The 23,561-nt window shown below is 34.4% G+C and overlaps 3 protein-coding genes across 4 annotated transcripts; all 3 read right to left on the bottom strand.

The window, feature by feature from the left end:
* Positions 1–2,926: 2,926 nt before the first annotated feature.
* Positions 2,927–4,003, bottom strand: LOC140873824 (heavy metal-associated isoprenylated plant protein 39-like). The gene is made up of 3 exons (XM_073277097.1): positions 3,867–4,003; positions 3,490–3,565; positions 2,927–3,359 (listed from the first exon to the last, which is right to left on the bottom strand). Exons 1-3 carry the CDS (start codon positions 3,873–3,875, stop codon positions 3,088–3,090), a joined length of 357 nt encoding a protein of 118 aa, XP_073133198.1. The 5' UTR covers positions 3,876–4,003; the 3' UTR covers positions 2,927–3,087.
* Positions 4,004–5,845: 1,842 nt separating this feature from the next.
* Positions 5,846–8,712, bottom strand: LOC140873823 (probable polygalacturonase). 2 transcript variants are annotated; one of them, XM_073277096.1, is made up of 6 exons: positions 8,585–8,712; positions 8,147–8,473; positions 7,202–7,322; positions 6,924–7,098; positions 6,752–6,822; positions 5,846–6,657 (listed from the first exon to the last, which is right to left on the bottom strand). In XM_073277096.1, exons 1-6 carry the CDS (start codon positions 8,606–8,608, stop codon positions 5,921–5,923), a joined length of 1,455 nt encoding a protein of 484 aa, XP_073133197.1. In that variant the 5' UTR covers positions 8,609–8,712; the 3' UTR covers positions 5,846–5,920. The 2 variants fall into 2 exon arrangements, with proteins under 2 accessions (XP_073133197.1, XP_073133196.1); XM_073277095.1 differs by having other exon boundaries at positions 8,147–8,497; positions 8,585–8,686.
* Positions 8,713–13,797: 5,085 nt separating this feature from the next.
* On the bottom strand, positions 13,798–14,773 carry LOC140873831 (protein SPIRAL1-like 5). Its single transcript, XM_073277104.1, has 2 exons — positions 14,376–14,773; positions 13,798–14,257 (listed from the first exon to the last, which is right to left on the bottom strand). Exons 1-2 carry the CDS (start codon positions 14,619–14,621, stop codon positions 14,168–14,170), a joined length of 336 nt encoding a protein of 111 aa, XP_073133205.1. The 5' UTR covers positions 14,622–14,773; the 3' UTR covers positions 13,798–14,167.
* Positions 14,774–23,561: the final 8,788 nt, after the last annotated feature.

Genomic DNA, 23,561 nt, shown 5'->3' with positions numbered 1-23,561 from the left:
TTGCGACCAAGAAAATTTTTCAACTTCTCTTCCAGCTCAGGAGGTAATTCGGTCCCGATCTTTAGGGTTTTCTTGGGATCAGTTGGAATGATTGCCACATGTTTCAGAGTTTCGGTTGCTGTTATTCTCTCTTTGCTCTGGGCTTCTTCATCCACCAAATGTATTCCGTTTTCACGTAAAATTTTTCCAGGTTTCGGTGCTCTTTCCTCACTAGAAACTTGTCTTTTACGATTTCTTGATGAACCCCGCAATGTCACCGCATGACATTCTCTGGCTAGACGATGGTCACCAATGGCTTCTCCTACTTCTCCTGGAGTCGGAAACTTCAGCTTCATGTGATATGTCGATCCGATGGCTTGGAATATATTGAGACTTGGTCGTCCCAATATCACATTGTATGCAGATGAAGCCTTTACTACAAGGAATTTCATCATTTTAGTAGACCTTTTGGGGTAAGAACCCAAGGAAAGAGGAAGCGTTACTTCTCCCAAAGCTTCAACTATTTCTCCGGAAAATCCAACTAGTGGAGTGTTGACTGGAGATAACTGTGCATTACTAATACCCAACTTCACGAATGCATCATGAAAAATTATGTCGGCTGAACTTCCTGAATCCACTAGAATTTTCTTTACCCAAAAATTGGAGATTGTGGCTGAGATAATTAAAGCATCATTATGGGTGCCCCGAGGGTTCTCCAGATTTTTGTCACTGAATGATAATCCCTCTTGGATGGTTCCAATTTCATATATCGACAAGGATGTGGGGCTAGATAAATTGTTGGTTCCTTTTGCTGCCCGCAGAAGAGCTTTTCTTGCATTGTTCGAGTCGCCACAAGCAGGCCCCCCAGTGATTACGGCGATTACCCCTCCCGATGGCAAATTTTCATCAGCTCGTTCATGTTGTTTCCCAGTTTCATCATGTCGCTTTTGATAGTCACATTTTGGTTGTTCGTCCCGACGCCTGTCATCTCTCTTCTCAACGCGGGACTTGTCCACAAAATTTCCCAAATGCCCGCGTTTTATGAGTTTTTCAATTTCTGCTCGCAAACTGAAGCAATCTTCTGTAGTATGGCCTTTATCTTTATGAAAATGGCAGTACTTGTCCGAACGCTGGCGCTTTGGGTTATTTTGCATTGGGCGAGGGGGACGCAACAACCCTTGTTTTTTAGCCACTACCAGTATATCGGTCAGACGTGCATTGAGGGGTGTATTTTGGAGGCTGGGGCTCTGTGTTTTTCGCTTCTCGTCTCGCTTTCTAATATCTGATTTATCTTCTTCTCTCTTTATTTTATTCAAGTAGTGTGGCTCTACAGATTCTTCAACCCGTATGTATTTCTCAGCTCTTTCCAATAATTCTTCTAAGTTTTTGGGCGGCCTTCCCGCTATTGATTCTTTGAACTTCCGATGGCGCAAGTTTTGTTGCATTATTCCAGCTAACAAATCATGGTTCACGTGTAAGACTTCGTGCACCGCATGAGTAAATCGCCGAACATAGTCCCTCAAACATTCTCCTTTTTTTTGAATGACTGTGAACAAATATGCTGCTGTTTTTGGGTATTTTTTGTTAATTGAGAATTGCTGGATGAAGCAGTCAGTAAGTTGCTCCAAATTGGCAATAGATCCAGAGGGTAACTTGTTGAACCATGTGAGTGCTCTTCCTGATAATGTTGTTCGGAAAATTTTACAATATGCAGCATCTGTGATATCATACAAATCCGCTTTCGCGTAGAATTTGTCAATATGGTCTTGGGGGTCACTCGTTCCATCGAACTCAGGTAAGCTGGGGATTTTGACTCCCTTTGGTAATGCTTCAGATAATATGTCATCAGTGAAGGGGCTTCGGCGTGACGGCAAAATTGCGGACATATTCTCTCCAGTTACATGTGTGCGAGATCCATCCTTCCGAGTTGGATTAGTGATCTTGTTTTCGCCAGAAATGTCATGAACTGTGTGAACACTTGCTTCACCGTCTTTCTGAGTAGTATTTTTCTTGGTCCCCCCTTGATCTTTATCATTCACTTTAGATTTATCTTTATTTGGGTCTCCGTTATTAGGGTCAAGAGATGACGAGCCTTCAGTCTGAGCCTTTTTCTTGCTGCTTTTGCGCTTGCGGGTTTCTAGGTACTGAGAAACTGCATCTTTTGCTGCGAGTGCTGCTGTGTTTTCCATTAGCGCAGTCAAGTCTTCACGGGTGAGAGTAATACTCGGCGGTGCGTTTCCATTGTTAATATTTCCTTGAGACATTTTTGAAGTAATATGTGTTCTCAATGACGTAGTGAACGGTTTCCCACAGACGGCGCCAAGCTGATGTAGCCAAAAATCACTTGTACTCAACACGTTGCTTCCGCAAAGTCCGGAGTATGAATAAATCCTTATACGTTCCCTTGGAAGATCTTCAGTGGGTTGTTCCTACGTCACAAAACAAAGTCAGAGGAGCCGGGAGGGTTCCCGGCGAAGGCACTCCGACGCTCAAGTCAGTTATTACTCAAGAAATAATAATCGAGAGTAGAACGATATAGTGCTAAAGAAAGTGTGTACCGTAATAATGAGGTGACTTGAGCTATTTATAGATATTCGGAGAGTTTCACGGGCTTGAGCCTTGTATGGGCTTTTTTAGAATTCAAAGTCTGCTTGATTTAAATATATATAATATTTAAATAAGATTGGGCCTCAAAAATATTTGGAGTGTACCTTCATGATTGGGCTCAGGCCCAGTTGAATTTTTAGGTGTAAACTATCAATAGTAATGCAACGTACGAAGACTGGCATTTTTTTTTATCTCTCAAAATCATTAAATTAATTGAAACTAATTAAATGCAAGTTGGGTATTTATATTCCATTCCACCACAATTGGATAAGACTTTTTCGATAAATTATCACAACACGACCAAACTAAAGGTTAAAACGTAATATCGATGATCGTGACATTGACACCACACAAACATGTCCAATAAAAATCAAATTTATACAATACATGTTCTCTGATTAATTTTTGGGACAAAAAAGAAAGAAAGATGAAAAACTAATGCATTATTGTGTCATTAATTATATATTTTGATTTTAAAGCGAAAATATAATATTATAGAAACTAAGCAATAACACAGGAATTGGGGTTTTCTTCTGCAGTTATGTAGTATCCATGTTGGGGTGCTATATAATAAGGATGAGTAAAATTATTATTATTATTTTTGGCGCTATCAGCTTGGTCGTCTTTCTTCTTCTCTGGTTCTTTGGATGGCCCCACCGTCACCAATTCAGTGTGCCAAAACTTTCTCAATTTGGCCACCACTTGAACTGGATCCACGTCTCCGATTACCGTTAATTTCTTGTCCTTCATGTTCATGGCTAGAGATTCAACTCCTACAATACAAATTTTATTCAATAATCCTCTCAAAAAAAAAAAATTATTTAATAATTAAAATTATATTAATTTCTTTTCTAAAATATCTCTGAAACATGCACACGCGCGCGCGAACACATACACACTTACCAGGGAGGCCAGAAACTGCCTTCATCGCCTTCTGTTTATCTTTGTCATCACGAAGTTCTAACTTCAACACCACTTTCTGCCGACAAAATATTATAACCAATGTTAAAAACCAAGCTAGCTAGAAATCTCCGGTTATATATCGATCAAACAGAAAAATAATTAAAAATAATATTTCTAATTAATTGCCATCAAGATCATATCTTTCATATCAAAAATAGTTGAAGCAACCAAGATTAATCGACTACTGTATTTCTTCTTAAGAAATCATTCCTAGCTAGTAAAATAAAAGTTATATGTATGAACTAAGGGACTTTAAATGAAAGTTCATCAAGTAATTATATTTCCAAGATCGAATAAAATATGTAAGAAATCATCACCTTAGACATGTTAATTATGTATATGGATGGCCTCGATCGTACGTACGTTGAAGGGAAATGATGAGTAAATTATGTAGCAAAGTGGAGAGTAGTTTACGAGAAATTTCTTGCCACACAGAAATTAAACTAAACTGATGTGGGAGCTGCTGCTATTTAAATTTGTCAAAAATTCTCTTGCCCACACAAACAGCGTATGGAACAAGGAGTTTTGGACTGAGTCTTCATTGACTTTGACTTTATAGTCTTTTGGGATTTTGTGGGATATTTTTTATTTGAGTTTTGTTTTGGGTTAAGCAAGGAAGGAATGATTAACGGAGAGTGGGAAGTAACTTGGAATGAGTCTGCAGATTTATTGAAATATTAAGATAAATTAAACACAAAAATTTCTTATGAGATGATGCCATATATAGATCAGTTTTATAGCTCGTGTAAAAATATTAATAATTATGTCAAAGCATTACTTTTTAGTTTTTACTGTAGATATAATCATATCACGAGTATAGATTCATAAAATCGTTTCACAATATGCTTATTTTTATTTATACTTACTATATATAAAGAATATGTCTATTAGATAAAATGAACCCCATCTTTTTTGTTTTCCCAAAATTGTCCTTATATGATATAGATATTACACTTTTGTTTTTTTTTTAATATAAAAAAATCTACTTTTCAAATTGTAATTTAGTCTCTTGATAATTTTTACAGCTATGTCATTTTTCTTACTTGAATACAAATCAAATTAATTAAAAAAAATTATACAAACACGTAACACGTGCATCGATAAAACGAAATGGAAAAATGTTATCTACTTTCACCGAAAAGCATCGCATAATGTTCACACTGGGCACACTTAAATAAGTAATATTATTCTTAACAAAGAAGTTTGCTTAATGATTCAAATAGTTCATATGTCCTATCAGAATATTGAAGCAATAAATGTTGTTTATTGTTTCTTCGAGTGTTTTCGACTTTCGTGTTATTGATTAAAAAAATGTTGATGAATGTGTGACGACGACCACTTCTCTTTTAACTTTTCCAAAAACATAAAGTTTTTTTTTAAAGGGAAAAAAACATATGGTCGTTAAAATTTCTGAACCAAATAATATCCATGTCTACGGTCAAAAAAAGTCGGCTAATGATTTTAAAGAATGACAAATTCTTGTTATTTATATTATATATTATATCAAAGAAATCACACCTCAATACTTCCACTTCAAGAAACACCCCTTTCCGTTTTCCAACAAAAGAATTTTTTTTTCTTCAGTTAACTTCTCTACTGTTTGATCAATTTTACTAGTAAATAATTCACACTATTTTACTGAGAAATCCATTATCTAGCTTTTATAAACTCATCCACACCTTCTCCCAACTCGACGCGGATCAGACCATGTACATAGACACGAATATCAGAGCCTATCCAAAATGTTGCAACTTTGTCATCAAATGTCCCAACAGTATCATCCACTGTTATTATGGAGCAAAGGATTAGTCTCACTAAATTTATATGATTCGTAAAAGAACCGTCTTGTATCGAAAGAGCGATGCAGCGTGCAAGACGTTACTCTTACCATTATCCCCGAAGAACTGCCTCCGAACACTCGGAATTTCTGACTTGAATTCATGGCTGCAAGTAAAATGTATATTTCATCAATGACAAATTTAGTTTTGCTATGTTATTATTTACTTGTCACTATCATCGCATAGGATATGGAATATTGTAAATTCATTCCATCAAGCGAGCAATTGAATACTCTAGAAATGCCAGCACTTGAAATAAAGAAGAGAAAAAGGATCTTCGGTCACCGGAATACTGGAATTATGATGACAATGGAATTAGTTATTGGGTTTGGAATGATGCTGTAGCATTGGTTAGGTTGAAGAGTCGATTATGGCGGCGATTGGCTGAGTGAGAGTGAAGGGTGTGTGGTGGGAATCTGGTGTTGCTCTGTATTACAGGTTGGATTGTCATAGTAAAATCGAATATCTGTTGTAACGGGATATATTCAATATAGTACATTTGGATCAATATTCTGAAATCTTAACCATTCCAATCACACATGTCTAAATACATGACCATCTAAAGTTTTCTTACGTCTGTAATAACATGTTTGAACTTCAAGATTATTGACAGGCAAGTCGTCCGTCGGAAAATCACAGGATGAAACGTACTCGTTCCCTTGATCTGCTAGCTTATCACAAGGCCGGGGAACGACACCACTCGAAATCCCTTCAACATCCGTGCAGTTCCATTGAACTTTTTTGGCTTTTGTCGCCAACTGGATCGTGACATTAGATATACAGATTCCTGTGAATGGATCGCCTGGGATCCCCTCTAACCTTCCAGCCATGGTCACGTTTTCGGCCACCATGTCCCGGTAATTGATGTTCTGAATAACAGGAAATGCATTCGGGTCATAGTTATTGTCTGCATGGGAGCCGTAGTTACCAGTCATCCAGAACGCCCATTTCATGGTTTTCATCGTCATTCCTCGTACGTATATGTCCTTAACATAACCACCTCTACCGATTGCTGTCTTGATCCTGATTCCTGATTCGGAATTTATGGCAAGAATGTCTTCTGCCCGAACATCCTGAATTCCACCAGACATTTCACTGCCTAATGCAATCACAGCACTGGTTGGAGAAATGCAGGTGAGTCTTCGAATGACTAGTTGTTTTGTTGGCATGCCAAAAGCTATCCCGTACTCATCCCAACCGCTCTTTACCGCGACACAGTCGTCCCCAGACACGATGTAACAGTCCTCGATCCGAGTATTTGTGCAAGAATCTGAAGAATTCAATACAAAAGTTATACATCAAAACTCATTTATTAGTCTACTTCATTGCAAGGGACACACTTTGAGTACGCTTTAATCACTAACCTGGATTGATACCATCAGTATTTGGAGAATTGACAGGCGCGAGAATTGTGATGCCTTGGACTATAATATTGCTGCATTTTGAAAACAAGAAATCATTTTTGCTTCATCAGTTCATGTTTGTTAAGAGCAGGGTATCATATTCAAGAAAATCGAAAAGACTTTTCTTCCATACCTGCTATATACAGGATGAACATTCCACGAAGGCGAGTTAACCAAGGTCAGATTCGATATCAGAATAGCATCCGAATACATGATCTCAATCAGATAGGGCCTTGTGTATTGCAGTTCTCCCTTGTGGAACTTGTCCCACCAGGATTGACCTTGCCCATCAATGGTGCCATTATCGCCTGCAAACGGAATCGAAAAGCTTGTGTCACAGTTCAAACATTAGGCGATCATCTCTATATACTCAGTTTATTTCATAAGACTGTCTTGGATTCAGATTCTTGCCTGTTATTACCACATCGGTTAGGTTGGTACCAAAGATGAGACTGATGTATCTTCCGCCCTCGGTGTCGCGTCCTCGACCGTAGGATGGGAGGGGTTCTATTACAGTCCATTCACTTTCATCCTACGTTTAATTCATAGGATGAAATTGAGTATACTGATCAAATATTAAAAACACTATTCCTTATCATACAGTAAAATTTCCTTTCCTTTTGCTTCGCTTGGTTTTGCTACCCATGCTTTGACCTTTGAGATACAGTTTAAAAAACACAACGCAATTTTACATATTGTCACTTATCAATTATTAACACCCAAACTTTGACATTAATTAATTTTTCTTGTTATAACCTTTAACATCACTAATTAATCAATTTTTTTGACCATCTTGATCTTAATATTTAACTTAGTAAATCAAATCATTTCATTGACCAGCTTCTAGCATTCCACTTTTCTCTGTTTTCTCGGGAGCACTAATACGCCTTTCATGACCCGTTACTACAAAATATTAGCATAAAAATAGTATCTTTGTATTATATCCCACGGTCTAATTGTAAATCATATATATTTTATGAACCATACATTTTCAAACTATATAAACTATTTTTGCTGACATTAACTCAACTAACCACATTATTCTAAATAATAAACAAAAAAAACGTTCATTTATATTTATATTTAAAAATTTTAAATGGGCATCCACAACTAAACAAACAAAGTTACATCAGATCCTCGGAAGATTCACTCACTCACTAGTCACTAGTAGGTATGGCAGGGGATGGACACGATCATTTTGAAAATAATTTAAAATATAATTCAGTTTTTATTATCATTATTATTTTTAAATAAATAAAAAACAAAAAAAAAGATAGGAAGAAGACATTTAATTAAATTCAAATTCAAACAAATAAAAAAGATTAAATAATAAAATGGAAGGTATAAAAATAAAACCTGGGAAGCAAGAAGAACAGCTTCATTGTGCAGAAAAAGGGTGAAATGGCTGGTGATGTTGAAACTTCCGGTCAACCATTTCCCCGGCGGAACGAACAGCATCGACCCGCCGTCGGATTCAAACTGGCTGAGATAATCGACGGCAGCCTGAAAAGCCTTGGTATTCGACGTCGTTCCATCTCCCACGCCTCCGAAATCCGCCAACGAAGCACTGTGACCCCTGCAACTCAGAGCGCAGTACTCCAAGTCATCCCAAAGATCTCGACCCTTCACCAAGTTTGATCTCACCACAACAATGGCGGCAACAACGAGGATTGCTTGAATTACCTGAGAAGCCGGCAAAAATCGCAACTTTGAAATGGGAATTCATTCGTTCGTTAGAGGAAATTCAATTCAATTCGATTCCATGAAAAAAAAAGAGGAAGAAAAGGAATTCACCTTGAATGTTTTTGGAAACTCCATGATCGATGAAAAGTAGTGGCAGAGTATTGTTGAGGGAGGGAAAGCAGCATTATATAAGCCCGCCGTGAACGTCGCAGGCCATTTGCTTTATGGTTTGCTTGGAAAGGTTACTATTTCATTTACTTTCGTTAATTTGAACACGTTTCATAATATTCAATTTCAAAATACTCCGTTTGTTTTAATTATATAATTTATTTTTTTTTATTTAACTCAAATATATAGTCATATATCATATTTAATAATATTTTTTATATTTTTTTGTCAATATACATCTATTAACTATATTTTAAAAATTGTACAATCATTTTTAAATCCGTTAAATAGCTAGGGACAAAAAAGAAAGTTTATACAAAATTTATTTTCCAATTATTTTTTTTTAATTTGTGTGAAAAAAATAAAAATATATAATTGGAAGGAAGGAAATATGTTTTGCTTGTTTCTACTTTAATAATATAATAATAATTAAAATAGCAAATATTTTGTGATTAAAAGCAGTATATTCATCTAAACTTACAAATACATTAAATTATAATCTATAGGTACCAAAGTTAATAAAGCGTAATAATATGAGAAAGGAAATGTAAAAGTTACTAGAAATTAAAATCTTAAGTTTTTTTTTATGTTTTTCTTACCCTAGAATATAATATTGTCAAGACTACGTTATATGAACAAATCCTTTTTAAAATTCCAAAAATTAAACAATTCTTGGACGGCAATACATACATGTGATGTAACGAAAAGATATGGGTAAATGTAAGAGAAGTGCAAGAAACAGTTTCAACCTTTCTAATCAACTTCCCACAACAATTGCAAAAGCCAAGTAAGTAACCTTCCTATAAAAATATATTGTTTTTATGATCTAATAATGATTGGTTGCGTATCAGAATGCTATCTATACAAGTAAATTCAACACCAATTCATTGTTGTCAATCTTTAAGAAAATAAGAGAGTTGAAGAAAATGTGCATTAGACTCCAAAATTGATTAATCAAGTGTCAATTTTTTTTATTAACGAGGAAACCTAACAAATCAATGATTACTTCTTTTTTACAAAACAAAACATAACCCACGAATTAATCTCTCTTATTATCTCTTTTTTTTTTTTTTTTTAGTTTCTAAGGACCTTAAAAAATTTAAACTAATTAAAATCCTTAAAAATATTCTCGGTGGAGTTTCGAATGTCGGCGCAAAAATGAGTTAGGTTCTATACCATTTCGGACTGTTACTATTGTTTATGTATTACTCTCGCCACTAGAAAGTAGAGATGATAATTACAATCTGCATTTTTATTATTTTTATTCTAAGCAGGTGCAAGTTTCGCTAGGAATTGTTTAGATCCCAATGACCGAACATTACATTTCATATCACAAAATAATTAATTCAAAATATAAATTAATTCTATCTCTAAATAGATATCTATACTCTATATTAAGAAAGAGCACTTTAACTGGTCTCTTGGTGTACTCAAACTCAAATTGAAAAAAAAAAAAAAAAAAAAAAAACCTCCATAAAAGTGTTAAATTACGAAAAATGCATATCATATTAAAATCAAACATTTTTAAAAAATGAATGTTATATTATATACACACAATACATTATATTACATACACAATGTTTGTGCGTTCGTTAGTTATTTATTATGTTAGAATATCTAAGGTATATCATTAATGAAATCCTTTTAAGTTCTATTGTATATATATGATACTTGGTTTTTTCATTATAATAATAGAATTAATTGTCACATATTCACATATATGATCTTATATGTCGTCAATTTTGTGAGATATATATCTTATTCAACTCGATCAATAAAAAATATTATTTTTATGTCAAAACTATTACTTTAATTTTTATTATCGATATAAAATAATTCAACTCATGTCATGAATATAATCTCGCTTGTGAAACCAGCTCCATATAGAATTGTGAAGTGATGGAATGAGGGCTTGGTGGGACATGCAAATGTATATAATTGTTTTATTGGTTCCAATTATGTAAAATACATGTCCCGTGACTCATTCTTGGTCACACGCCACAATTTACAATTTCCAACTTCCACCAATCAAAGCATTCACGGGTGGATTTGTGCACTAGTGGATATTGGTCATCACGAGGGATGGGGACCATGCAATATATATATATATATATGCAATAATTATAAACACCAACACAAACGGCTAGTGTTTAATTATTCTTCTTTATTTTATTTCCATACAGAGAAACAAAAAAATATCGTTGGTTGAGTTCATGCTAGCATAAGTATAGTATCCTAACACTCATGAATCCAATAGTCAAAAATTTATTTACATATTTTTATAGAACCCAAGTAGCCAAATTAGTATTGAATCATTGGATATAATATGATAACACTATATGTATATTAACATACATCTCACCAACCCACATTGCGATGTTGGTGGTTAATTGCCCTTGAATTTTTAATACAAAGCCATTCTTACTATAGCCCTTGGCTCTGGCAAATATACGAGGGTGTTACTTGGGCCGGGGTTTAATCTAATTAGCCCATATTGAGACTCTTCGATTGATAGATTGGGTCCGATACTGCCCTATTTGGGCCTCTTGTTGGAAGCACCAATGAAAATCATAGTTAATTAGTTATCACACCGAAAAACCACCGTTTAATTAGTAACTAAAAGCCTTTTCTCAATTATAACATATTTTTGTGGTGCGTAGGGATTTTTAATTTAAAATTTTTCAAAAATATGAAATAACTTAATTTTTAAGATGCGTAGCTTATACTATGAAATGGTAAAAATAAATAATAAATAATATGAAATATTAACATGAATTTTTCTGACATAATTATTAGAATATTCAAACTTAAATTTAAAAGTTAATTCTATTCATATCCGAATTAAAGTTTCAAGCCAATCTCCGAGCCATTTTAATAAAAATATAAATTCAAGCTTGAGCTGAGATATAACTATTTTTTTAAAAAAATAATTTTATTATTGTTCTCTTCATCTCAGAGATATTTTATGTTATACCTGAAGTATTTATCCTTTATGGTCAAATGTTGCCCTTGAATCATCAACATATATGTCAACTTTAATAAAAATATGAAACACCTACGTGATCTAATAATATTAAAATAAAAAAATAAATACTCCAAATGTAGCATAAATTAACACGTGTATGTCAAGGTGAGCCCTATCCAAACTTTAACAAGTGAGCACTTTTAAAAGTAATTTTAAAAAACTAAAAATAAAATAAAAGAAGTGCATAATTACATTTTGTTGCACTGTACGAAACGAAAAAGGGAAATAAAGTAATTAAAGAGATTCCTCCTTTGGATGTCAAAGTGCATTAATTTACTGGTACCAAAATCAAAAAAAGTTTTTCAAAAATTGACACATAACCGCTTCATGATTACATACTTACAATAATTAGCGGCCCGACAAGCATACTATTTCTATTTATTTAATAACTCAATGATATGTATGTGTTTGGTCCATATAAAGAAACTCATATAATAATGATACATGTCACTTCAATTTTAGGTCAGATTTTCAATTTTGAGTCTATGTGTTTTCAAATTTTAGTTTTAATATGTTGTTTTTTTTATCTAATCTTACAAGTTTAGTAATTTGTACACATGTCAATAATATATCACTAAAACATCATTAATATGTCACGTAAGTACTGTCATGCAAAAAAAAAAAAAAAAAAATAGAACACAAATTACCAAAATCGCCAAAAATAAAAAATAAATAACTAAAACTCAATTTTGACAACCTTGAAAATCAAAATTGAACAATTTTCTATATATATAAATATGTAAAATATATAGTTAATTTAAATTGGTGTCACATATTCGATCGGTTGTAGTGCGTATACACGGTACTCCCACGATGCATAGAAAAGAGCAAACATGTAGGAGCTGAGGGATGTGCCACATTTTCCCTATATGCTACACACAATTATATGGCACGCACTACATCTTCAAGAAGCCTACACATGCACACAATATGTAACTAGCATATACGTATGTAATATATTAGCCATGGACTTAGCTAGGAAGGAATATATATATAATAATAAAAATTATACATTAAATTCTGTCTCATTTCTACTTGAGAGGGGATCACCCCTACTCGCCTCTTATGGTTTGCCTTTGCTTAATTTACATCCATCTTTGCTCGAAATATCCCAGTGGTCTCTCGAGCACCGAAACACAAAGTTAGACTCATGCCCGGTACAAAACTCCTGAATGAGGGGCCGCGGGGTGGCGGTCTCGCCCCCTCATGCGGGTTCTTTGAGTAATGAATCATGAAAATGTCCGTTGTTGAAGCATTCTAATGGAGTGTTTATCATCTCTAAAAATAAGCAAGTATAGATTTTACTAGGAACAAATGAGATGTTATAAAATTCGATCTTCTATTAATTGTTTAAACATGTATTGCTGGACTGGACTCAATATATATGTAAATATTATTTTGCAAAGTCTTACCTCTTTCGTCTCATTTCTTTCCTGATCACAATGGGCTCTAATTTCCTCAAAACTCAATAGCCAAGATGGTTCCACTTTTTATCCATGTGAATCACTTTGCCATGCACCTCAATTGATCTTAAACTATATATATAAATGTGTGTGTGTGTGTGTGTAACATGCATAGTGATATAAATCGATCACAACATGCATTTCTACAAGATACTCTATATATGTTTTTTGTAATATTTCTTATATTTGCCATTAATTCCTTCCAAGTTATTCATTCTTGATTCGACAACAACTGCATCAATTCATAAACCGATGCTCTCCAAGTCATTTTTCGGACTTTATTTCACGGCTACTCGAGAAAGCACCAAGCCAGGAATTAGCAGATGGCTAGCTCCTTTGGTAATAATTAAGTATTAGCACCCGATTCGGATATATCATATATATCATTGGTGCTGCATTGTTAGCAGTTCATTCATAGAAATGAAGTACAGCCATTTCATATATATCTTGTGCAATACTTGGTGCTGCATATATATTATGTTGCATTCATTATCTATTCAAGGTGAAACTCCAATATATGTGAAGGATTAATTACATACGCAATCTTGTTTTCATACCATTTTCCATTAGAAAAACATTCAAATACAAGAAAATTCATTAAAGAAAACAAGTCTAATTAAATATATATCATAACAACCTTTATATATATGTGTAAACACAATCAACACAACTCTCACTTAATATGACAGATTTTTACATACGTACACTTTAGTTTATTGTAGCCCACCAAAACAAGCAACCTCCAAACCACATGTATAGTAATATAGCTAGTAATTTAAACTGTCAAATGTGGAACATACTATAATAACCTTTGAAAACATTGATTTTACCACGTTTGAATACCAAAAAAACAAAAAGGGTAAAAAAACACACTTCCATTCAACAATGAACCACCAACACAAGCCAAACCCTAACCTAAATTTCACAGCTGTAAGAAATCGAGTCTCATATTAACCCTTGTTTGATCATCAAAGGAACACATACAGTCAATAAAGCCTTGTTTGATCATCTTGGATAAAACAAGGGATATAACAACCTTTAAACCATATTTCCAGACTTATCTCCAAACAGGTACCCCAAAGATGAATCTCCACCGGGAGCAGACTTGACTTTTGTTGATGGACGACCCTATATATATAATTGCACAGATAATAACAAAAAAAAAGCAAAAGGGATTTATTTTTAAAAAAAGTACAAATATATATGATTGATAATATTTAATCTTTAAAACTACTATAGTACTTACAGTGACGAAGTTTCCTGAATTTTGGCCCTGAACCCTAGGATAGTTGTTGGATGCATTAGCTTTGTTCTGAGAAGATGGGGATCCAACAAGATTTTCTTGAGGCTTTTCGATCTCTATATCAATCCCATAAGGCGGCAAAACAGCCCCCGGGGACGGCGGCGCCGCCTCCTTTTTCTTCTTGTCATCGGTACCAAAGAGATAGCCCAGAGAACTCTGCCCACCTCCATAGCTTCCACCTCTTTTCATGATTTTATATTTATTTAGTGAATTAAATTAATCTTCTTGGAATATATATATGTGTGTGTGATTAAGCAAAGGAGGAGGAGAACTGGGGAATTGAGCCTATATTTATAAATAATAATTGGAGATTAATTAGAACTGAGAGTTTATTATGTGCATTGGAATCTTTGGCCGTACAAAATTGGTCTTAATTTGTCCATTGTCTTGCATAGTTATAAACCTAATTGACTTGAACAGTAAGGCATTTGGTATGTGTTTAAGAGCATCCGATGCATTCAAATATATCTATAAAAATAGTTTATTGGAAACACAAACATACATATCATGACCCACAACAATTAATAGAAATATAAGTTTAAAAAAACTTTTTATAACCATGTTGGACTTTATTTTTTCATCAATTATTATGGTTGATTTTTTCAATATTTCTCATATTTTATTCTTTATTAATAAAATAAGGATAATTTGGATGACTGAATTTGAGGTCATTTGGTCTCAAATCTCAAATCTATATCTCAAAGTCATGGTATCCATTTCATTTTTTATAGAAATAAAAGGCAAAATGGGACTGTGGCAATACATGAAATATTAAATTAGCAGCATATATACATATATATAGTTTATCTATTATCACATAATCAAAAGTCATTAACTTCGTTATTTCCCTTGTAAATTAAAATTACCATATCAAATACAGCATGTATTAACTTATGTGAATTTTTTTTTTTTTTTCATAAATCAATCAATCGTCGACACTTTGTAATTGCAGTGGATTTCAACTTGTACGATGTTACTAATTAGGAGGGTTAGAATTAGTGCAGGGTTTTGGGTGTGACATAAATTTACTTGATTTTGATATGGTAATAACATCGATTGACAGTATATATCTTGGAACATGCAACACATAGTTATGGCCAATAAAGTTAGTTAGCTAGAAGAATTGAAAGAAATCGACCCAATTGGGGGCAGACTGTTTGAATGTTAATAGTTAACATGCATATACTTAATTTGCTAACCACATATCTTGAAGAGCCAAAAAAGATATAAAATAGTGGGGGATTGGATGAGCATATACAGTACTAGTGCATTAGAGATTTGGAATCGCAATTATAGTTTTTATTGAGAATCTTCAAGAAAAATAAAGGTGAAATATGAAGTATCATATAACTATCAAAGCTCGGTTGGAAGGGAGCTTGTAGGCCTAAGGTATCCATTATTAATTTCACACATGAACAGCCTGTTTATATGTATAAATTGGGCATATGGGTTACATATACTGACAATTGGGCACTAAATATTTTATGTTTAGACCCCAATAATGTTTTAAAAAAAACTAATCGAAAGTTCGTGCAAGATTTATTATTTTTTAATATAAAAGTGAAACTATATGCTCGTGGGGGTTTTAATAATCACACAATCTTGAATCCTGGTCTCCGGCCTAGAATATTTTAGCAATATTCACCAGATACACTCTTGGGGTATATATATATAATTTTGTTTCCCTGCACACTAGTGTGCAGGAGTTTTGTGTGCATCTCGTGATGTTCGCGTGAACATCTGAGATGTTCACGCAAACATCTGATTTTTATTTTTAGATGTTCGCGCGAACATTACGTGGTGTACACAAAATCCCTGCACACCAGTATACAAGGGATCAGTAGTGTGCAGGGGATCAGTACTATCTATATATATCTCTATATATATATGGGGGACTTACTATTTTTAACCACCGCAAGACTATTATATCATCATAGGTTACAATTGGATGAATGAATTTAGAGTCAATATTTTCAAATCCATAATATCACAACTATTAATTTGTTTGAGTAAACCACTCGACAAGGGGTTCAAGTTCCAAGTGGTTAGTTTTTTAATCATTGTGGTGGATTTCAATCAAATCCATCCCAATGTATTAGATAAGTACTTTAAAAAAGTTTTAAATTTTTTATAAGTGAAAAAACTCAAAATATATTTTTGAAAAAGATTTTTGTAAACAATTTATGAAAAATTGTTTTTTTGGTCTTTTATATTTGTTATTTTGCGATTTCGATCCTTTATATTTTCAGATTTCAGTTTTAGTCCGCTATCTTTGATTTTTTTGCAATTGTAGTCCTTTTTCTGATGTAGCATTGATGTGACACCAATGCAGTGCTGATGTGGAGCTGACATGTATAGTGTCACGTAAAAATTTTCGATGAAAAAAGACTAAAATTGCCAAAAATCGAAACATACAGGACTAAAACTGAAATATGAAAACATAAATGACCAAAATCGCAAAATGTCTAACATACATGACCAAAATTGCAGTTTTTTCAAAATTTTATGATTTTTTTTAAAGTTGTTCTTCAATCATATTTTTCAAAAAATAACTGTGAGGATTTTTTTATGTTTTATAATTAAAAAAAAATAGGTCATATGAATAATAAATCATAACCAAGAAAAAAAATGAAAATTAAAATTTTTTATAAAATAATTGTCCAAACATTTTTTATATTATTTTTAAATATAAAAACGGTTATATAGAATAGTTTTGTAATCGCATATTTATTATAAAACAAATTTAAAATTTTGTTTATATTTTTTAAAATATACTTTCATAAAAACGTTATATAAATATTTTTCCAAAACAAATCCGAGATATTTCAACTTCTTTCAAATACTCCCTAAAAGGCTAAAACCCCCCGTTCCTCCGAATCCAAACGCAACCATACAAATTTGTTACGATGAAAATGTATTTTAAGAAAATAAAACTTGTATCTAAAACTTTTGTAAGGGAATAGGGGTTGCACATAAACTGTTTGAGGTGTTGTCACAAGATGTTGACCACACCTACAATAACACCTTGAATAACTTGCAGCGGAATAAAATTAAAACGTAAATAAAATAAACAAGCAACCAAATAAATAGACTCAATATGATTTAAGCAAGAGTATAAAATACTCTTGCAGCGTCTCAGGGCAAAACATTACTAGAAAACAAATCAAAGAGTTTTACAAACCCTAACACTAGTGATTATTGTAAAATTCAATTTTTCAAAACAATTGAGAAAATAAATCATAAAAATAACTCCTAAAAATTTTATTCAAAATAGAATAAATAAAATAGAGTAAGGAGTTAAAAATCTTGATGTCAAAAACTTGTATAGTCGAAACACTCTTCAATCAATGATCTTCAAGTGTTCTTCAAGCATCAAGTAACCTTGACCGATTTGAGCTTTCAAAGATCTTCAATCCTTCTGTCAATGTATGTGTATGAAGCTCTTGGAAAATCTCACGGTCTCTCTCTATCTCTCCTTTCTTGTGAACGTCTATCTCAAATAAATAGACAAAGAATCCTTCTTCAATATATTTCCTTGTAGGCGTAGGATTCCTTTGATTTGATCATATCAAATCTACACAAATAAAGAAAGATAAATATTAGATATGATATGTTAAATATTCTAATCAGCTTATCAATATCGCAAACAGGAAATAAATCACATAAATAAAGATTACTTCATGTCCAAAAAAGGCAAAAAATATTTAATAAACTCTTTTTTCAAAATAGGATGATTTTAAGAAATAAAATATTCATTTCAATCTCCCCCTTTTTGCCTTTCTGGACAAAACATATTTAATTAACAAACATATCAACTAAACTTCCCCTTAATCAAAACTCCCCCTGAATAGATTCTCCCCCTAAGTATATCCAGAGGTGTTGTCGCAAGATGTTGACAACATCTAGCTTATGACACCTTAAATCAGAAACCATAAGAGCAAGGAGAAACACAATCAAGAAATCATATCAGAGTTAAAACCACATAAAAGACAGTTTTGATTATGATCAGGAAAAAACTAAACAAATAATAAACAAAAATCTAAACTAGCAAAACCAACAAAAAAAATAAAAACGAAGATTAAAATTGATTGCTCTCAGATTCAGCTTCTCCTGCTTCACTTTCTTCTCCCCTTTTTTGTTCAGAAGGGCTAGCTCCGCTTAGTAGTGATTCATAGTGAGCCTTTAACCCTTCATAATAGGCTAGGTCAGCCTTTGCTTCTGCAATCTTCTGCTCAGCATGCACCAATTGAGCTTGTACGAATGCAGGATCAGCATCATGAGCAGTAGAGGGGGGTACAAAACAGCAGTGGCAGAGGAGGTGTTGGCAGTACCTGCCACAACACCTACGGCATCAGCAAACTCAGACCAAGAAAGGTCTATCTTCCGATTTCCTTTGAGAAAAGCAGGTGCGATCTTTAGCAACTCTCCTGAAGCAATAAGTGCTTCATCATCATCCTTCTCAATCTCTTGAGATAGCAACATAGAATAGATGAGTGATGGATAAGACAACTTCAATTTAGGTTGAGCACCATCTGCAAAAGCCATGACTGTGTCAAACACGAGTCGGCCGTAGTTGAATGCAATTCCAGTGCCAATAGAATACAAGACAGGGGCTTGATGCTTGGTAACCACACTGGAATTTCGGATGGAGTCCAAGTCTTCACAGCAGTTTTATGGAGGACAGAGTAAAAAGAAGTGAGCTTGGTTGCTGACAATTTCTTAGGATGAGCTGGGTAAACAGTGACATGTCCTCCAGTGATGACAGATGTCATCTCATCAGTGGTAGGCAGAGCAGCATCATCAGAGGCAGGAGTTTGAAAAAATCCATTTATAATGGCAGGGCTGAAAGCGAAGATCTCCCCATGCACATAGACTTTCCCATACTTCATGTATCTAGGATCCTTCACAGCTTCAGTGAGATTGCAGTAGAACTCACGCACCAGTTCTCTGTAATAAGGACCAGCAGTAGTAACAGTAGACAATATGTTCTTTACCTCAAAAAATCTCACCATGTTCTGAGCTCCATAGCTCTCAACATCAATGTTATGCTCCTCTAGAAACTCTCGATCAACATAGTTCTCCCAGCAATCAGCAATCTCCTTGGAGTAAAAAACAGATGAATAGGACGAGTTTACCTAGTATTCTTCGCCTAAGGTGTCGTCCAGGGTGTCGGCAACACCTTCCTCAGCACCTTCCTCTTCTTGTTCAGAGTCATCAGAATTGGACTCTTCTTCCAACTCCTTCTCAGCATCTGAATCTTCACTCGAATCAGAGCTGGAACTATCAGAAGGTTGAGGGCGGTTGTCAGCAAATTCTGCGAGCATCTCCTCGTCTGGTTCATCTTCAGATTCTGGGACAGGAGCAGTACCAGTGGATGTAGGCTTCTTGCCTTTAGACTTCTTCATTTTAGCCATGAATTGGGCTATTGACATTTCTTCTTCATCAGACAGAACAGGAGGAACAGTAGATAGGTACAGATACAGGTGCATCTGTCTCAACAACAGTAGTAGCAACAAGTGGAGTTCCTGATTCAGTGGACTCACTCTCAGAGGAATCACTTGATGATTTACTTTCAGCGGCAAAAGGAACCAGAATAGCTTCTCCAAACGGTTCTTGGGTACTTGAATTTCCCCTTTTTCGGCGTACAAGCTTGAAGTCTGCATCAGAGTTCTCATCCCCAGAGGTGAATTCAGTGTCCACCAGAGATGGTCTTGATGGTTGTCCTTTTCCACGGAATCATTTGGAGGCAGTGTAATCTGGGTTGTATCCAGTTTGTCTCTTGGATCGGCGAGTTAAGGGTTTCGTGGGAAACACCTTATTCACCACTCTCATGTCTAGTAAATTCTCTACATCGATGGCATTGTCAGGCTCTCCGGGAGCGATGGAGTCCAGAGGCACAGGTTCCTCGGCAACAGGAATGATTGCTTGCTCAACCACAGGGTGTGGTGATGTAGGTGCCATGACACCTTCCGCAGCATCTTCCGTATATCTCATCTCAGAACGAATATCATGTAAATCAAAACCTTTTCCTGCCATTAGAATGTGAAAGAGTGAACAGAGAAGAAATTTTAGGCAATGGAAAAACAGGAAGTACAGAGGATACAATGGTGCGAAACAAAGCAAGGAGATAATATCTTTCCTTAAACAGATAAGCACACAAACATATAAGGCACCAAATCTTTTCCTATTCTAACTCGGATTTTGAGTAGGCCCTAACGGTAACAAAATCTCCAACGGTAACTATGAGGAGAACGGTAACAAATCCGATTTAATTTGGCAATAAATCTCTTCGATTTTCTCCGATAATTTCGGCCCAAATATTTCACCAAATATTTCCAAATTTAACTCCTCATCAGAATATAACGCCACTGAAACAAAATCCAATCACATTCAAATTCAAAAATTCAGAGGATAGGGCAAAAATCACAAATTTTGTTCGATCAGAATTTTTAACCTTTTGGCTTAGTATATTCACAAATATGCATGCCCTAATTATGTCTAAAAACAGAGTGTGACATAAAAAATAAAATGCAATTTTATGCACAAATAAATGTTGACAAGTGAGGTGTTATCCACGATGTTGGCAACATCTCCCAGCAACACTTCAGGATTCAAAAAAATTATTATATCCAATTCATTATTTTTGCAGAAGTGGTAGCCTGCACACTAAAGGAACGATCTTCAAATGGACCCCTTTAGGTAGATTTTTTCATTTGCTTCTCATTATCAATCAAATTTGATGATTGATTCAATTTAAGCTTCATCATTTTTTTTCTTTTGTTATTCTGAATATACAAAGTCACTTTTCACTTGGGACAAGATCATGGAATACACGAACGTCCCTCCACTACTTCGTGACAAAGTCAGAACTCTTCTTTGATTAATCCACATTAAGCTGTAAAAAATTTTGATGATAATCCTGAGTGAAAACTAGTCAATGGTTACAAAGTATCAACCACATCACAAAACTGAATGAATGCATGAATGCAATATGCCTAAGATCCTAAAAATGCACATGCATGAAAAGGTGTTGTCACAGGGTGTTGGCAACACTCCTGATAACATCTCGGTTCTGTCTATAATGCACACATACTGAGAGACTTCCTTAGACTGGAAAATCTCTCAAAATCCAAAGCTTTTGTGAATATATCAGCTAATTGGTTATTAGTTCCAACAAACTCAATTAAGATCATGCTTTTCTCGACCAAATCTCGAATAAAGTGATGTCTAATGTCAATGTGTTTGGTTCGAGAGTGTTGTACTGGATTTTTGGATATATCAATGGAATTTGAATTATCACAGTACACAATAGGAGTATCACTCTTAACACCATAATCATTTAGAATTTGATTCATCCAAAGGAGTTGTGAACAGCAACTACCAACAGCAACATACTCAGACTCGGCAGTAGACAGTGAGACACAATTTTGTTTCTTACTATACCAAGATACTAAGTTATTCCCCAAGTAGAAACATCCTCCCGAAGTGCTCTTTCTCTCATCTAAATCCCCAGCCCAATCAGCATCACTAAATTCTACCAAATTAGAATTGGTTTCTTTAGTATACCACAAACCCAAATTCAAAGTTCCAGCCACATATTTCAGTATACGTTTTACGGCCTTCAAGTGAGTAATTTTTGGGTTAGACTGGTATCTAGCACATAGACAAACACTATACATGATATCAGGTCTAGTAGCAGTTAAATATAAAAGACTACCAATCATGCTTCTGTAGAGGGTGTTGTCAACACCTTCGGCAACATCCTTCCTAGACAGTTTTTCATTAGACCCCATAGGTGTGCGCATGTGTTTAGTGTTGTCATTCAGAAACTTCTTTACAAGATTTTTAGCATACTTGCTTTGACACAAAAATATATCATCATGCATTTGTTTCACTTGCAAGCCCAAAAAATATGTTAACTCACCAACCATGCTCATCTCAAATGTAGACGACATGCACTTCACAAAATCATCAACAAGTTTATCATTTGAAGCACAAAAAATTATATCATCTACATAAATTTGGCAAATTAATATATTACCTTGAGACTTTTGCACAAACAAAGTCTTATCAATTTTACCTCTTTTGAAGCCAATATTGAGCAAGTACTCAGTAAGTCTCTCATACCATGCACGTGGTGCTTGCTTCAATCCATACAATGTCTTTTTCAACTTATACACATAGTCAAGATGATTTGGATCCTCAAAACCCTTAGGTTGTTTCACAATGACTTCTTCATTTAGGATCCCATTCAAAAAGGCACTCTTTACATCCATTTGAAACAGTTTCATTCCCATATAACATGAAACAGCAAGCAAAAGTCGGACTGACTCAATGCGGGCTACAGGAGCAAAGGTTTCATCAAAGTCCACCCCTTCAACCTGTGTATACCCTTGAGCTACCAAACTAGCTTTATTCCTTATGATGTTTCCCGACTCATTAGTTTTATTTTTGAAAATCCATTTAGTTCCTATGACATTTCCATGAGCAGGACGCGGTACTAAGTACCAAACATCATTCCTAACAAATTGTTCTAACTCTTCATGCATAGCATTGACCCAAAATTCATCTTTTAAAGCTTCTTCTACCTTTTTGGGTTCAATGTTTGACACGAAACAAGAGAATCTTACCTGAGAATATGTAGAACTCATGCCAACAAACTTGGCATCTTTCGATAATCCACTTTCTCTTTCCTTCGAGTTTGCAAGTCTCCATGCACATCTCCAATGACCTATGAGGTTGGGTGATTCTTTTGAATTCTGCTTGGAACGTTCTTTCCAACTTCATTTACCTCACTGTTCTCATCAATATTCTCATCAGTAGGCTTTTCAAATTTTGATTCTGGATTTTCTATAGGAGGTGTTGTCAGAGGTGTTGGCAACACTCCTTTGACAGCATCTAAATTTCCAGAATTTTCAAGCAGATCATTAACTTCATCCTCAGCTATTTTCTACTTTAGATCTGCAAAGTCATCAAAAACAACATTAATTGACTCAAAAATAGTCCGTGTTCTCAAGTTGTACATCCTATAGGCTCGGCTATTTGATGAATATCCCAAGAACATACACTTATCACTTTTTGCATCAAATTTAGTAAGATGATCCCTATCATTCAAAACGTGACATACAC

Source organism: Henckelia pumila, unplaced genomic scaffold (assembly GCF_033568475.1).
Source record: "Henckelia pumila isolate YLH828 unplaced genomic scaffold, ASM3356847v2 CTG_80:::fragment_2:::debris, whole genome shotgun sequence".
Taxonomy (NCBI): Eukaryota; Viridiplantae; Streptophyta; class Magnoliopsida; order Lamiales; family Gesneriaceae; genus Henckelia; species Henckelia pumila.
Note: the sequence above shows the minus strand (reverse complement) of the source record. Positions and strands in the feature narration are given on the sequence as shown.

Coding starts and splice junctions, on each gene's coding strand:
- LOC140873824 (XM_073277097.1), bottom strand. Junction 3,360..3,489: donor GGCAGTTTCTGGCCTCCCTG/GTAAGTGTGTAT, acceptor TTTGTATTGTAG/GAGTTGAATCTCTAGCCATG.
- LOC140873823 (XM_073277095.1), bottom strand. CDS start 8,608: ATGGAGTTTCCAAAAACATTCAAG. Junction 8,498..8,584: donor AGTTTCCAAAAACATTCAAG/GTGAATTCCTTT, acceptor CCCATTTCAAAG/TTGCGATTTTTGCCGGCTTC. Junction 7,099..7,201: donor AACCGATGTGGTAATAACAG/GCAAGAATCTGA, acceptor TTCCGTTTGCAG/GCGATAATGGCACCATTGAT.
- LOC140873831 (XM_073277104.1), bottom strand. CDS start 14,621: ATGAAAAGAGGTGGAAGCTATGGAGGTGGGCAGAGTTCTCTGGGCTAT. Junction 14,258..14,375: donor ATTCAGGAAACTTCGTCACT/GTAAGTACTATA, acceptor TTATATATATAG/GGTCGTCCATCAACAAAAGT.